Raw genomic sequence first — 16,394 nt, 5'->3', positions numbered from 1 at the left:
TCTTCTGACCTGCTGCTGCAGTTGCAGACGGGTCTCTCCCTGCACTGGCTCCTGCGTGGCTGAAGCTTTGCCTTGTTTTTACCTTTGCTGGGTAAAGTGGCCGCTCCCCAGGGCTCATCTCTGCAGGGCATCTGTGTGGGGCAAAGGAAAGGCAGATCTTCCTAAAACGCTCAGCGTGACAAGCAAGGACACAAAGTACATCGTTGCTCTCCTAGATACCAGCTCCTGAGGCAGCCCTCGCGCCTCCACGGTCCCCAGGGACACTGATGCAGCGGTGTCCTGCACACCGAGCCCACGGGCAGCACCTCTCCTCCACCCTGCTGCCAGTTGCCGGCGTTTGCTGAGAGCTGCTGAGTCAATCCTGGCCATCGCCTGTGCACGAGGGCGAACTTTCTTCCCAAATCCACAGAGTGCTTTATGGTTATCTTGCAGATAAACCCCACTAAATAAATAGATGTTTATAGTACCTGTATTAAAGTGATCGGAACCTGGTTTTTGACGATGTTGAGTCAATGTAACCTGAGTAATTGCATGAGTAACTCATGTTTCCCCTAAAGGGAAACCGTTCTCGCGTAAATATATTTATTAATAATTAAAGTGTTTTTGAGTTCTTGTGCACACAGCCCCTCTCACCCACAGAGATGTCTGAAAGGCTGTTATCTTTAAACCTGTGCAGGACTTGGAGAGGAAAGGATTTTGGCAGGGGGGTGATAGTTTGTGGCAAGAGGCATGTGGTTTAAGTTCGACCTTTTTTTTCTTCCTGAATAAAAAACAATGGTAAGATATGTGTATGAGAGATTTAAAAACCTCTACTACACCATTAGGAGCATTACGCTGAAATACTCACTGGAGCTTCTAACAGCCCAGATAATAGGGGTGGGAAATCATTTCTGGAAAATATTCCCCTCAAAGCATCTTGCCAGGGGATTGTTTCCTAACAACAACAACAACAATAATAAAATCTTTGTCAAATAATCCATCAATACCACAAATATTTTCCCTTTAATTGTACCAGCGTAGATAACTGCTTGGCATAAAAAATGGGAGTCAGAGCTCCTGGGGGATTTTTTCTGACAAAGCCAATGCTGGATACCTTTGGGTAAGTCATACATTTTTTCTACATTCTTTGGCCTAATTTTTTTTTTTAACTGACTGTAATCTGGAACCTAATTTGATATGCCTTAAAAGGCTGATTTCACATGGAAGATGCTCTACTATCAGGATAAGCAGCCATAAGAAATCCTAAAATAGGCAGATTAAGGGTTTGGGATCACGGGGGTTTACTTCTATGCAATTAAAGACGTGATCACATTTAAAAATTGCTAACTTGTAGCTTAAAAAAAAACCCTAACAACTGGGAGTCCCACATTTAAGAACAGCTAATAACCCTATTAATTAAGGATATGATTAGCAGAGACAATGAGTTAGATAGCACGAAAGCACAGCATTTAATTCAATGCACATTTTCGGTGGACATGGCGTGGCCAAGGCGGTTATGTATTAATTAGTGCTCTGAAGAGGGCGAGGAGGACAAGAAGGGGGTGTGGGAAATTGGCAGGTGTAGAAATGAGATTAGACAACAACAGAGGATTTTTCTCTCCAGAACAGAAGTCATGCAGAATCCTCATCAGCCTTGCTAACATGTTTTGTATAAAAGATGATATGTGCCATGAGAAGAGACAGGGCAGTGAGACAATGCTTGAGGGATAGGGAGAGGGAGGACTGCTTTCCAGGGCTCCCCTACGAAGCATTTCCAGGTGATTGGGACCAAATACCAGCCTCTATTTCCCACCTTTGCTTTAAATGCTGCTGGCTGTTTGTGGATAGCGAGGTGCCTCCATGCACAACCCTTACGAGGGGACCAGTGCCACTCTGTTGAAGTATTGCTGTAGCTGCATGATGAAACTAAGCCTACAAGCTTCCCCTTTGTTTTCTTCCACTGTGCAGGTGTTCCAGCTAGGTCTCTGCTCACAGTGGAAACTCAGGCTTGAGACAACGATGCTGTGCCCACATCCCGTAACAGCTCCACTTGGCTGTCAGCGGTGCCATTGCTGCGGTTTGAAGCACCACAGAACCACACACGGACCTCTGGAGATCAGGTAGTCTGTGCCTCCCGCTAAAGTAGGTTCATCTACAGCAAGTGTCACAGGAACATGTCCAAGTGGGTTTTGATATTGAGCACCATGGCCAGGATATGTGCTGTGCACTGGAGCCCAACTGTGCCTCGTCTTGCACGGGGACCTGGACGTGCTGCCCAAGGAGCTGGGTCCTCCTGGGTGCCCTGTGAGCCTGCAGCTGCGCCCTGGGTCACGATGGTGTGTCAGGAGCCGAGCACTGGGCTGGGCAGCTGCTCAGGGCTCTTTACGCTGGTGAGACTGCTCCTTGAATCCTGTGTTCAGTTCTGGGCCCCTCACCACAAGAAGGATGTTGAAGCTCTGGAGCGAGTCCAGAGAAGAGCAAGGAAGCTGATGAAGGGGCTGGAGAACAGGTCTTACGAGGAGTGGCTGAGAGAGCTGGGGGTGTTTAGCCTGGAGAAGAGGAGGCTGAGGGGAGACCTCATTGCTCTCTACAACTACCTGAAAGGAGGTTGTGGAGAGGAGGGAGCTGGGCTCTTCTCCCAAGTGACAGGGGACAGGACGAGAGGGAATGGCCTCAAGCTCCACCAGGGGAGGTTCAGGCCTGACATCAGGAAAAAATTTTTCACAGAAAGGGTCATTGGGCAGTGGCAGAGGCTGCCCAGGGAGGGGTTGAGTCACCTTCCCTGGAGGTGTTTAAGGGACGGGTGGATGAAGTGCTGAGGGACATGGTTTAGTGATTGATGGGAACGGTTGGACTCGATCCGGTGGGTCTTTTGCAACCTCGTGATTCTGTGACTCACTTAGACTGCAGGAACATAAGCTACGCGGGCAAACAAAGCCTCTGCTGCAGAGAGCACGGTCCTGGGCAGCCTCCTGTCCCAGGACGGATCCCGACTTTCCCTCTAGAGCCTCACTCCTTCGGTCTCGGAGCGTGTTTCCCTGCACAACAAGGGGCTCCGTTCACACGCCTGCAGACCAGAGCAGCTCAGGGAATGTGAATTGACACCTTCGCCCACGCAGGGGGAGCGTTCCCACGGCCCTGGAGGAGGGAGGATCCGCTACCTCGGGGCTGCTCCCCGCGCTGGGCATTCCAGTGGGTGGAATTCGGGACTATCATCACTTCTTTCTCTGGTGGTTTTGTTTTTTTATTTCTTTTTTTCCCCTCCACAGTTGAAAAAGAGCCCGTTGGAGGGCAGAGGAGATGCACGGTCCTATCCTGATCCCGGCTTTCAGCAAGTCGTGCGGGCGAAGCTTCTTGCGGCTCCCGGTTCCCCGGGGAGCTCGTCCCGCCGGGCGGGGGGCCGGGGCCGAGCCCAGAGCGCTGTCCCGGGCCCCCTGCAGCCCCCCCCGCGGGGACACCCCCTTCCCTACGGGCTTGGCGCATTCGTGCGCTCCCCGTGCCGCTTCCCCGCCCCGAACCCGGGGAACGGGGGGCCGGGCCCCTCCGTCCCTCTCTCCCCATCTTCCTCTCTCCCTACCCCCCGTTCTTCCCCGTCTCTCTCTCCTTTCCCCTCCTCTCTCCCCCTTCTCTCCCTCTGTCTCTCCCTTCTCGGCCCCGTTCTCCCTTCTCCCCCTCTCCTTCCTTCTCCCCCCTCCCTCCCTCTCCCCCTCCTCTTCTACCCTTCCCTCTCCTTTCTGCCCCCTCCCTCCCCCTCTTTCCCCTTCTTCCTCCCCTTTCCCCTTCACCCCCTCTCTCCTTCTCCTTCCTCCTCTCCTTTCTGCCCCTCTCCCTATCCCTCTTTCCCCTTCTCTCCCCCTCCCCTTCATCTCCCTCTCACCCCAATCCCCTTGTCCCCCTCTCTCTCCCCTTCTTCCCCTCCCTCACTCTCCCGTTCTCCCCCCCTCTTCCGTTCTCTCCCTCCCTCTCCTTCTCCCCTCCCTCTCTCCCCTTCCTCCCCTTCCCACTCCCTCTCTCCCCTTCCCACTCTCCCCTTCTCCCCTTCCTCTCCTTCCCTCTCACCCTTCTCCCCCTCCCTCTCTCCCCTTCCTCCCCTTCCCACTCCCTCCCTCCCCTTCTCCCCTTCCCACTCCCTCTCTCCCCTTCCCACTCTCCCCTTCTCCCCTTCCTCTCCTTCCCTCTCTCCCTTCTCCCTCCCCTCTCTCCGTTCTCTCTCCCCTCTCTCCCTTCTCCCTCCCCTCTCTCCCTTCTCCCTCCCTTCTCCCTCCCCTCTCCCCTTCTCCCTCCGTTCTCCCTCCCCTCTCCCCTTCTCCCTCCCCTCTCCCCCCTTTCTCCCCCTCTTCCTCTCCTTCCTCCCCTTCTCTCTCTCCCTTCTCACTCCCTTCTCCTCCCCTCTCATTCCCTTCCCCCCCACTCCCTTCTCCCCCCTCTCCCCCCTCCTCCTTCCCCCTTCCTCCCCTTTTCCCCCCACCTTCCCCCTCTTCTCTCTCCCCTCTTCTCTCTCCCCCCTCTTCTCTCTCCCCCCTCTCCCCGGCCCGGTTCCCCTCGCACAGGCGGTAGGACCCGCGGGTTCGATTCAGCGGGGCTGTCGGGGCGGGGTCCCCGCTAACTTCTCTCGTCCCTCCCGCGGCCCCTCCCGGCCGGGCTCGGCGCGGGGCGGGGCGGGGCGGCCCCCGGGCTCCGCCGGCACTTCCCGCGGGCGGCGCTGGGCGGCGGGCGCTGCCGGCCCCTCGCTCCATGCACTGAGCGGCTCAGCGCCGGGATGGCTCCGCCGGGCGCTGAGCCGCGCTCCCCCGCGCCGCTCCCGCTCCTCCCGCTGCTGCTTCTGCTGCTGCTGCTCGGCCGCGCCGCCGCCTTGGAGGTGCAGCGCAAGTTCCGCTCGCCCACCCCGACCAACAACTTCGCCCTGGACGGCCCCGGGTCCCGCGTGTACCTGGCGGCCGTCAACCGGCTGTTCCAGCTGTCGGGGGGCGAGCTGGCGCTGGAGGCGGAGGCGGCGGTGGGGCCGGTGCTGGACAGCCCGCTGTGCCACGCGCCGCAGCTGCCGCAGGCCTCCTGCGAGCACCCCAAGGTGCTCACCAACAACTACAACAAGATCCTGCAGCCCGACCCGGAGCAGGGCGTGCTCGTCGTCTGCGGCTCCATCTACCAGGGGCTCTGCCAGCTGCGCAGCATGAGCAACATCTCGGCCGTGGCCGTGCGCTTCCCCCCCGGCGGCGGCGACCCGGCCACCGTGTTCCCCAGCATGCTGAACGTGGCGGCCAACCACCCCAACGCCTCCACCGTGGGGCTGGTGCTGCGCCGCGGCGGAGGGGGCGGCGGGGCGCGGCTGCTGGTGGCCGCCACCTACACGGGCTTCGGCAGCCCCTTCTTCCCCCGCAACGGCAGCCTGGAGGACCACCGCTTCGAGAACACGCCCGAGATCGCCATCCGCGCCCTCAACGCCCGCGGGGACCTGGCCAAGCTCTTCACCTTCGACATCAACCCCTCCGACGACAACATCTTCAAGATCAAGCAGGTCGCCAAGGCGCGGCACAAGCTCAGCTTCGTGCGCGCCTTCCTGCAGCGCGGGGCCGCGCCGCCCGCCCGCCGCCCCTACGCCTACCTGGCGCTCAACAGCGAGGCCAACGCGGGCGACAAGGAGAGCCCCTCGCACAGCCTGCTGGCCCGCATCTGCCTGGGCGAGCCGGCCGAGGCCACCCTCAACGGCAGCGGCGAGACCAAGAAGCTGACCGAGTCCTACATCCAGCTGGGGCTGCGCTGCGGCGGCGCCGCCGACGCCTTCACCCGCCTCGTCTCGGTTTTCCCGGCGCGGGCCGCCTGGCGCGGCCCCGCCGCCCCCGCCTCGGCCCCGCCGCCCCCCGAGGAGCTGCTCTTCGGCGTCTTCGAGCGGGCCGGGGCCGCCGGCGGCCGCCCGCACTCCGCGCTCTGCGTGTTCCGCTTCTCCGAGATCGAGGAGACGATCCGCGCCGCCCGCAACTCCTGCTTCGTCAGCCCCGGCGCCGGCATGGTCACCGTGCTGGACAGCGTGGTGCAGGGCACCGGCCCCGCCTGCGAGAAGAGGAACATCCAGGTACGGGGCAGCGCCGGCTCCCCGGGAGGGAGGGAGAGACAGGGAGAGAGCATCCCGCGGGCGCGCTCCTCGCTCCGCTATCCTCTCCCTCTCTCTGTGTCCGCTCCCCCCTTCTCCCCCCCGGTCCTCGCTCCCCCCCGGTCCTCGCTCCCCCCTTCTCCCCCCCTGGTCCTCGCTCCCCTCTCTCCCCCCTCGTCCCCTCTCCCCTCTCTCTCCCCCTTATCCTCGCTCCCCTCTCTCCCCCTCTCCCCCGGCTGTGTCCCTGTCGTTTCCCCCGGCGGGGTCCCTCGGGCCGGTCCCGTGTGTTCCGCAGGTCCCCCCGGTCGGGCTGTTCGCGCTGCCCCTGCCCCGCGGTCCCCGGGAGCGCCCTCGGCGGCCGGGGAGCCTCGCCGGTCCCTTCCCCGGTCCCGGGGCAGCCCGGCCGCCTCGTTCCCTTCGGGGGAAAACTTTGACGTTGTCACAGTTTGTTACCGAGCGGCCGTAAATGTTTTAGCGCCGGAGAAAGGCGCCTGTTCTCCCTTTCACTGAGGATGCTTGGGTTGAAAAAGAAAGAAGGAATAAAGGGCTGCCTTAACGCTGCGTTCTCCCCGTCCTCTGGGAAGGACGCATAACTCAGCCCCAGCAAAGATCGTAAAAACATCTGTTTGATTTCAAAGGCGAGATAGAGCGTTTGGGCTTGGGCTTCCCTGTGCGATGCCAGGGGCAGCGGGAGAAAGGTTTTCCATGGTAACCGAAGTGTTTAGTGTGGCATCTCCATGCTGTGTTAAAATATGTAGTCTCGATGCTCTGGTTCATAGACCTACTCTAACCAAGTTGAATAGCTTTTCCCCAGTGGCGAAGTACAAGCTGCCTAACAGCCAGGAAATCTGGTAGTTGTCCTGGCTTTTGAGCTAATTCCACAAAGACTCGGTGCCTTAAACACTGGGAGCCCAGTCCTGAAGCCTTGGCACGGTCACAGCTCTCAAGAGGAGTCACAAAGAGTCAGAAATCCTGTTATGGGAGGGGAAGGCACCTGCAGTTCATGTTGGCTGCGGCTGAAGCTCTGCATCCCTGCAAATCAGCTCCTTAGACCTTAGCAGGATTGAACTGTCTTTGCTAGGCAGGTCAAGGGGAGGCATTGTGGCTGAGGCTTCTGGAGGGTGCTTAGTGAGTTAACACTCTAGTTGTAACAGAAAGTCAATGGCAGAAAGGCTCCCGCTTCCCTTGAGCTTCCTCAGTGCTCCAGGGCTGTTGAGGAGAGGCTGTTTTTTCTGACTTTTGTTCAGTAAAGAAAATAGTCATGACTAACACTGGTCTATTGATGTTGAAAATATCAAGTGCTGTATCCAGTAAGGTACTTAGACAGCTGACTCCCTAGTGACTCCCGGGAGATGCAGTGCAGAAGTGAGATTTCACTCCATCTTTGGGTCTGGACCATGATGCTGTTCCACTATAAAGCGTGCTCCTGGTCGCAATCCTTCTCTCCGAGTGCTTTCTGGGTAGGCGAGAAAGGATGTTGTCAGTTGGTGCCACAAAACCAGCCTGTGAAGGATGGCTCCGTTCTTGAAGTTGTGAGCAATAAGGGACGTGAAGTTCAGAGGAGCATCCTAGAAATCACTGAGCCTCACCGATCCTGTAGAAGTCAGTAGAAACTCTCTGTGTTTACCAGCGTGGCAGGGTCAGGCTATGACAAAATCTGTTTGCATGGAGACAGCGATGTAGCCGGTGGTTGTATGGGATGGACGGGGAAAACCAGGTTCTAGTCGTGACTGACAGCGGTGCCGTTGCTGACCTCGAGCCAGTCATTTATCCCAAGGTGCTGCCCTTCCCTGATTTGCCGCATACTCCTGTATTTATTACTATTATTCAGAAAGCTAACGCTCATGTAGTGTAAGATTGCCCTTGTAAAGCTGCTTTAAGATCCTTTGATGTCAAGTACGGCAGGATTTAAAGGAAGCATACCATTAATATTCGTTCATGCCTAATATTTCTACACTTCCCATTTATTTGAAGCGTATTCCTCTAAAACCGCTGACCAAGCCTGCTGGGAAGCCTTCCTACCAGTCAGGGGGAGAGCCTTTCATATTTTTTTGCCTTTTACTTAATCATTAGAATTGCCAACATATTAACAAGCTGTTTTCGTTTTCAAGTCCCAGAGTGGCAGTGTCAAGAGAAGAGTTGTAATATTGTGTTTCTTTGTGCTGCAAAAAAACTAACATCAATTTCCACCTTCAAGACAATGAAATACTCTAATACATTTTGTGTCCCAGCCTTGGGAACGCAGCAGGAAAATGTATTAAAGCAGCAGCTGGTTTGGCAGAGGAGATCAGCATTTAGCTGTTTTCCCATTACGAGCTCCACTTCTCCACCCGTTAGCGGGTTTCCAGGTTTTCTTTTGCCTAGGCATCAGTGATAGGTGCTCCGGTATTATCAAAATTGTGGTTCATTAGTTCTTCCTGTGGACTAGGTGGTTGGGTTTTAAGTTCCTTCAGGAAGAAAAAAAATAAAACCTAATGATGGTCTGATTCATTCCGAGCGCGCGTTCAGCTCAAGTAGTTGGTTGTTACAAATACGGAGCACGGGCTGTTAGGCGTAATGCGGTGTGAAAGGAAAATCATTGCCCCCTTGTGTGTTGTTCTGTCTAATTGAATGCTCCTCTCCTGCAGCACTCGGCTGTGACTCAGCCAGGGAGCTGCAGCACTCGGTCGGCAGTGATGGGTTTCGGCAGTGGGTTCTCGATGTGCCAGCCGTCCCCGGCTGTCCTCGCGGCCGCGAGGACAGCCGGGGACGGCTGGCACATCGAGAACCCACTGCCGAAACCCATCACTGCCGGCTCATTACCCGCAGCATCACCATGAGAGGTCCGATGGGAGGCTGGCACCAAACAGAGGGGCTTCTTCTCTGCACTTGAGCGGTTGCAGTTGGTGCGGTGGCAGCCGCTTTTCCGACTCCCGCTGTGACAACACAGATGACTGTGGAGGGCAGGTGGCCCTGGGGACAGAGTGTCTCTGCCATCTGGTTGGGGAGCCCAAGTGGCTAGTTAGTCTGCGTCCCCACCACTGGGCAAGGGGGAATCGCCAGCTCAGCCTGGGGAACCAGCTGTAGCTTTGATGGAAGTGCTAACTTGCAATTAAGCACATGCTTAATGGTTTTGTGAGACGTGGAGAAAATGGGCAGAGGAGGGTGGTCTGGATGAGGAGTAGAGGATGGTCTGAATCAGGAGTAGAGGCTGGTTGCTTGTTCTCAATGAGCGCTGCTGAAAAGTCACTTACTGAGGAGGTGAATCCGCAGCGACAGCTTAAGGGAAGGAGGATGAATTAGAGAAGGATTTAGTTTGATTGGGTTCTTGTACCGAGAGTGAGTGGGTGAGTTCTAAGATTGCTTTCCCTCAACAGAAATAGCTTTTTATAATGAATTTTGTGTCAAATACTGGGCTGTCTTTGTAACTGCCTGCAGTTAAAATTAAATACTCGCATGGATCCACTGCTGCATTTTTGCCCACTCGAAGCCCGGGTGGAATTTGGATTTGAGCCCCCAGGAGATGAGCACGAGCTCTCCGTAGCAGCATGTCTTTAACGTCATTTGAAGCAATGTGCTGACAGAGTTTATCAAATCCCGAGGACACTGAGTGGGTTTACTTCATATTTAAACTAGTCTGCCCCAGCAGGGCTGTGGCCCAGTAGGTGTGAGGGTCACGGTGGCTGCATGGCTGGTACCCCAGAGCCTCAGTGAAAGCAGAGCAGATAAAACACCATCCCTGGCTTCCTGCTGGCTCAAAAGAGTAGTTGCCGTGTAAGGCATCTCAGCACCTTCACTCTTGGCACCACTAAAAGTTACGGCTGTTCCCGTGCTGCGGGTAGCCGTGCTGGGTCACCGCCGTGTCCCAGTGAAGAGGAGGTCCCATGGCATCCCCTTGTCACCACCCTGTCTCTCAGGCCAGCAGCACAGACCAGGCACCTTTGTGCTGCTCCAGCTGGCAGATGCCTTTTTGGCCAGGGAAATGAGGACGGCTGCTGGGCTGTCCCAGCCGTGTTCTCGTGGCCACGGCCGCAGCAGAAGGGCAAGTGAATATGGATTTACAGGCGTCTCTATAAACCCTCCTACTCTGGGTGTCCAAACATCAGCTGAGTTTAACGCAAAATAAAGCACTCCATGTGATAAACAAGCACACTTGAGGAAAAGCTGAGCTGGTAACCCCATCCCACGCTCTCAGCTATGCCGGACTCCTTGTCTTCTGTGGTTTCTGCACTGAGCTCCACGCTTTCCTTCCAAATACTCCTAGAGAAGTGACTAGGGAGAGCAGGCTTGTATTTATTAGGCTCAGATTTGCTAGCCAGGGATCTGAATCTCTCCTGGGAAATGTTTTGGGGTCTGCAACTCAAAGAAGGCTGAAAGTATGGTTTGTTTCCTGTGCTGAAAAATATAGGCAAGGCAGCCTGGGATAATGATGCGTTTCAGCATTAATTCTCGAGTTTCTGGCTCTTGTGGCTTTGTGTCAGATCCTGCATGCTCATTGAGCGTAGTGTTTTGTGGTGCAAGGATGAGATACCCACCAGTGAGCTTTACTATAACGAGTTGTTAAATAAAATGAGCTCCTTGGGTAGACTGTATAAACAGTCTCACTATATATGTATGCTGGGGCATAGAAATGTGGTTTGAAACCAGTCAGGAAATGTTCCCAAAGAAAAAAACCTCTTATACACGTGGGAATATAACAAAGCATCTACTTACTGTCCAAACATACTGTGGCATCTCTGTGGGGTTGGGTTTTATAGGAGCTGAGTTACTTTGAAGTGCTGGGTTATACTAATTTAGAAATTCCAAACATGAAAATAAATGTGCTCTAACCTTACATCTACTCAAATAAATCCAGAGAATTAGCCTCGGAAAGGAAACTGGGAATTTACACTTAATTTGTAAATTAAAAATGAGGCAGGAGTTCTTGTAGCAGACTTAATTTCTGCTTTTCGTAGAGCGCGTTGTGTTTGGAATTGGTAGCATGGACTGGAAGGTGCAGATACCCCGTTACTGCAAAGCTGCACTGTGTTGTTGTGGTGCTGTAATACATGATAATTGCTTCTGGCTGTTGTTTTACGAGTGGTGGGAAGTTGGTGTCCCTCCAAGCTGCTGCCTGAGGGCTGGATGGTGAGGGGCTGATCTGCCCACGGAGGGCTTGGCAGGACCTGGGATGACCCAGATGAGAAGTACAAGCCACAGCCTCAGCCTTTTTGGATTTTGCAAGACTTTGGATGTGGACCTGAGTACTGTGTTCCTGCTCTGTCTCTCACCTGATAATCCTGGCCAACTGTTGGGCATGTTTCCTTGGGAATTTATGTGGAAATACGACCTTCTGCTTGCTCAGAAGGCGCACGCAGACAGCTGGGAGCAGAAGGTGGGAGCTGTGTGACTCTCATCCTTCCTGGGAAGGCAGGCTCAGCTCCATGAGCTGCCTGTGCCTGGGGCCTTTCCCGCGGCCGAGTGCCAGCGCGCTTTGTGCGGAGCAGGGGGGTCTCCTGCGCAACAGGTTGGTGCCCCTGAGCAGATGGTGGGTGGTGGGAACCCACCTCCCGGGGTCCCCGAGGCTTGCCCCTGCTTTGCATCTCAAGCTCAAACAGATCCCAGATTGCAAAGAGAAATGTGGTTGAGGTGGCAGAATCTTCTGTTCCTGGAAACAGAAAAAAGTTGTGTTATTTAGGTGAGAGAACAGAAAGCGGCGCCTGGTCGTGGCGAAGCGCCTGGCTGCTCCTGGAGGCCCTTTGTGGAAGGGGATCAAAGCTGCCCCCTTGGGTTTCTGGGGAGCTGTAATCCCAGCCAGCTGCACAGACCTTATCATTTTCAGTAGCTAGACAGTCAGAATGACTTCGATCCACTGAGGTCACCCAATCTTCTGTAACTAAATAGTGTTTTAGGTAGAAAATAAGAAAAGGGTCATTTTGACCTAGTCCAGTGTTGCACGTGGAAGGTACATCATGGCCAGGAGGACACTGGAAAACTCTGGAGAGGTGCTTATATCACAGAATCATAGAATCACCAGGTTGGAAAAGACCCACTGGATCATCGAGTCCAACCATATGACTGTATGGAGGCGGCAGTCATATCTTGGCAGCAGTCTCTTCATTCAGGGGTTTTCAACCACTTTCGTCTGTGTAGCCCCAGACGTTTTCCAGGACAGACGTTTGGCTCCTACATGAATGCTCCCTGGGAGCCTTGCCGGGTGCTAGCCCGGCTGTGGGGTCTAGGTGGGTGGAAATGGAGGGATTTGCCATCTCTTTTCTGATTTTTCAAAGCCTGTTTTGTAGTGATTGAGAGAGAAGATTGGTGGGGCTGAGGGTACTTGGAGAGGTGAATAAACACTAGAGATGTGGATGGCTGCCTGGGGATGCTATAAAAACACCTTGATACACCTTGTAAATTGCAGCATCTTTTTGAACTCGCAGGCAAATGCATCCTTGCGATATTCTGGTCTGGTGACCTCTTCCAGCAAGTTGATGGAAACATAATAGGTCTGAGCCCCTGGCTGTGGTAATTTAATGCAAACACGGGGCAAGCTAGAACGGGCAGCAGTTGGAAACAATCAATTAGAACCGCCCGAGTGCCACCACGTGCTACCTACAGCAGCGTGGCTGTGCCTCCCGGCTCAGGCTCGTGTGCGGCACGCGCGAGGGGTCACCCATTGGGGCTGGCAGCTAAACCAGCTGCAGGGGCTGCGTGTGCAAGCGTGGGGCTGCTTGTTTGCACCAAGGAGGTGATGGACGGGGATCCGCGTTCTTGACTGGGAGGAAGAAATGGCTCCGTGGTCAGGGGGCACATGGTGGTGCCCAGAGGTGTTACTGCCTATGCTCAAGGAGCAACAGGCCTGTGCTTGTGCCATTGCCACAGCTCTATGCACTCACAGATCTGCTGGCTGCTCTGAACCCTTGCTACAACGCACCAGTCTGTGCTACTGGAGCATTACAGCCTCTTTTCACAGGGGGAGATGGGCAGGAACTGCCTGATCGATGCCTTGTTTATCGGATGGGTGGCAGCGTCAGGATTTGAATTGCAACCCAGGGACACAGGATGGTGAGGGGGAGCTGACCTCTGTGTCTGCAGGAGGCATCTGTTTGGCTTTGTGCTTTTTCGTTTGGTTTTAATTTTTTTTTGTTGGGTTGGTAAATGTTTGCAAGTTTTTGTTTTCTTTTCAAGCTGGGCTCTAACACCTTGCAGCAAGTGGAGGAGGTGGCAGACTGTCTACGATGACTTTGAGAGACCGGTAGAAATTACTAACAATTTTTGAGCTGAGGGAGTAGTACTGATTTCTAACATCTGGATAACAGCTCTGCTGGCAGCTGCTGCTCCAGCAGTGAGGTCGGCAGGGGCGTGGGACGGCTCGCTCCCAAAAACGCCCTTATCAAACGGAACCTGGATGAGACTTTGTTAGATGTGGTGCACTGATGAGCAGGGCTGTTGTCAAAGCCTGTGGTGATTTCACCTCGTTACCTGCTGAGTGTCACTGGGGCTTGTCCGCTGTGGGGAGGGTACGCTGGCTCCTCACGCAGATCTGTGCTGGGAGTTGGGACCAGGACATCTCTAGGGATAGGGGGAAATAGGGAACACCAGCATCCTGCAGCAGCAGGGGTGCAACAGTCATGGCTTGTGGTCTGAGAGAGCTCATCTGCTGTTCCCAGCCCCTGTGCCTTCCTCTCCAATTCAGGACGCATTATCTTTTGGAGGAAGGGACCTATGGATAAGCAGAGCATTACAGGTGAGGGGTGGGATAAGAGGCACATAGTCTTGGAGTGTTTCTGAGGTGGAAAGTGGGATTAACTTGGATATTCAGGCTTTTTTTCGTTATGAGGGGCTTATTTTGCTGTACCCTCCTGTGAAGGCAGCATGCCAGCTGCAGCCCCTGGATTTGCTGCCACGCTCCTGAGGGTTCTGCCATGCAGGGGAGCATCAGCTGCAGGAGCTGCAAGACCCAGAGGGGGCTTGTGGTTCGTAGTGGGGCTGGTTGAGTCCAGGGTACAAACCTCAGTTCAAGTCTCAGGCCTCAGCAAAGCTGCAGACTTGTGTTTGGGTCTGTAGCCATCGCCCCTGTGCTGGCAGCTGTGCCAGTGGTGCAGGCAGTGCAGGGTGGCTGATGTGGGGCAGCAGTGGTCTGGGCCAGACAGGAGCAGCTGCTGGAACAAGGCTTCCCTTCTCTTGGGCCCAAATTATCGGAGGGACATAGCTCTGATAAGATTTCTGTAGCTTATGCATTGCAAGTGGCACTGGAATACAAATCTTTCAGTTCTAACTCAGAAGCAAAATTGCCTGAAAGTCTGGATTTTGCAACACATACCTCTATTACTTGAAGGAAATTTGGAACTTGTCTTCCTGTTTCTGTTTCATCTCTGTTTAAAGTATTATGCTACTTCATACTGCTCCCTTCTGGAGCAAAACCCCTTCAGCTGTTAGGGTTTCTTCCCACTGTCTGCTGACCACTGCCAGCATTCAGTGGGTTGTGAATGGCTAGTGGCCAAAAGCCATCCCTGGTGGATCACCTAATTAAAAGGGGCCATTGAAAACCTGATATGCCCTAGAAAATGGCTGTGTGTAATCTTTTAGGAAGAGTTGGGGAAAAAATTACAGTATGAAGAGCATTATAGTACAATGTTAAAGATGAGGGGGTTGTAACGTATTATAAAATAGCAGTTTCTAAAGTTGTCTGACTCATGAGTCCCTGTCATCCATCAGTATGTCTTGCAGATCCCGATGTTAAGTGCAAGCGGTACAAAGGCACCAGGGTTGGTGTGTCGATGTATGTTGTTCCTCCGAGCGTGGTGGACCCAGTTCTGGGAGGCAGCTCATCCAGGGAGTGGACTTAGATGGGGCTTTCGGCAGTCAGTGTGGCAGGTCATTAAATGGGAAGGAAATTGTGGCTAAAACTTTGCTGAAGAGGACAGTCATCCACATCTGGAGGGCACCTAATACAGACCATTTCTTCCCTGCAGTTTTGTTTGGTTTGAATCATGCGTGTCGCAGGGTGAGCCATGGATGGCAGAAGGCTGAGATCCTGTGCATCCCTCCTGGGATTCCCCCTGCTAGGAGAGTGCTCCGGCTGGCCTGCTGGCCACCTTGATACGCTGGGGCTCCCTGAACACAGAAAAGTGGCTTGGCCACTGTCAAATAAGATGCCGAAGAAAGGTTTCAAGCTTTGGAGAGGAGCTGGGATTGCAATATTGTGCACCTGGGATCACCGATCTGTAGAGGCTTTTTTTTTTTTTTTTTTTTTCTCTTCTCTGAGATTCGGTGTCACAGCAAGCTGCAAAGTGCAGTGGATCTTTCCAAACCGCTTTGGAAACATCAGCTTCTACAAATCTTGAAGACAAATTATAAAACGGTAGAGAAAAGGCAAGCCTTCCATACTTCAACCAAATAGCAGAGGTGCTCAATTGCTGAATCCAGTAGGACCACTGATTTTTAACAAATTTTGAAATTATTCTGCTGATCCTTATTACCTAGCCGGGGTGGGGGAACAGGATGGGAGGACCGCCAAAGACAAAACTGTAGAGATGCAATTCTGGCAAGTCAACAAGCACAGTGCTTTCAGAGAGGTATGTGGAGAAAGTCTTATGTTTCGTACAGGTACTGACTGCAAAAGGAGACTGGAAATCCAAGGGCTGGCTGCAGGTCGGAGGAGCCTCCACTCACACCTTCATTCTTTGCACTCTCCATAACCATCCATTTAACCTCTTTACTTGCATTTTTCTCTGTCCACAAAATGAGGGCAGAGGTGTGCATTAGAGTGGGGAAGGAGTACACCTCTGAGCTGGGGAAGAAGTACATCTGCCTTAGACCTTATCTTTATGCCTTAGTCACTTCTGCATTTGGAGTGCTGGGTTAATGAGCAAAAAGTCTTTTTTTAACTTCTCTGTGACAAGCTGCCGCAGTGGGCTGGGTTCTGGGTGCAGGCGGTGTTGTTTTGGTTTTGGATGCTGGTGCCGAGGCTGCCAAGGTGATAGATGTAGTGGTACCCATGGAGGATGCCACAGCGGCACGGAACAGCGCTGCCACTCAGAGTCAGGTTTTATGGAGAATGCATAAAGGAAGAGTGGAGTTCTGCTCATTATCTCAGAGCTTAATTGATTCAGCAGAACTAATGAGGAAAATACAGGAAAACATTTACTATAAACTATTGCTAAATGAAGCAGATTTGAACTGACACATGCAAAAGACCGGTTGTGTTAGATAAGGAGTTGTTACTTTAATGGATGCTTTTTTCAGTCCAGAATCGCAAGGTAGGCTCTCAGAGCACTTTGAGCATATAAAGTGCTAAGTGATAGTAGCAGCAAAAATAAAAAAATAACCCCTGAAGATTGAGGAGCCAAACTCACCCAGGACTCCT

At 53.7% G+C, this 16,394-nt stretch overlaps 1 protein-coding gene across 1 annotated transcript in view; it reads left to right on the top strand.

Moving 5' to 3' along the window:
• The first annotated feature begins 4,723 nt into the window (after positions 1–4,723).
• PLXND1 (plexin D1) overlaps positions 4,724–16,394 on the top strand; it is an 81,836-nt gene continuing 70,165 nt past the window's right edge. The window contains exon 1 of the mRNA XM_069866031.1: positions 4,724–6,049. Coding sequence (XP_069722132.1) covers positions 4,739–6,049 — 1,311 coding nt within the window. The 5' untranslated portion in view covers positions 4,724–4,738. The remainder of the gene's footprint in view (positions 6,050–16,394) is intronic.

Source organism: Phaenicophaeus curvirostris, chromosome 11 (assembly GCF_032191515.1).
Source record: "Phaenicophaeus curvirostris isolate KB17595 chromosome 11, BPBGC_Pcur_1.0, whole genome shotgun sequence".
NCBI lineage: Eukaryota > Metazoa > Chordata > Aves > Cuculiformes > Cuculidae > Phaenicophaeus > Phaenicophaeus curvirostris.
This window is presented reverse-complemented; position numbering and strand designations above follow the sequence as displayed.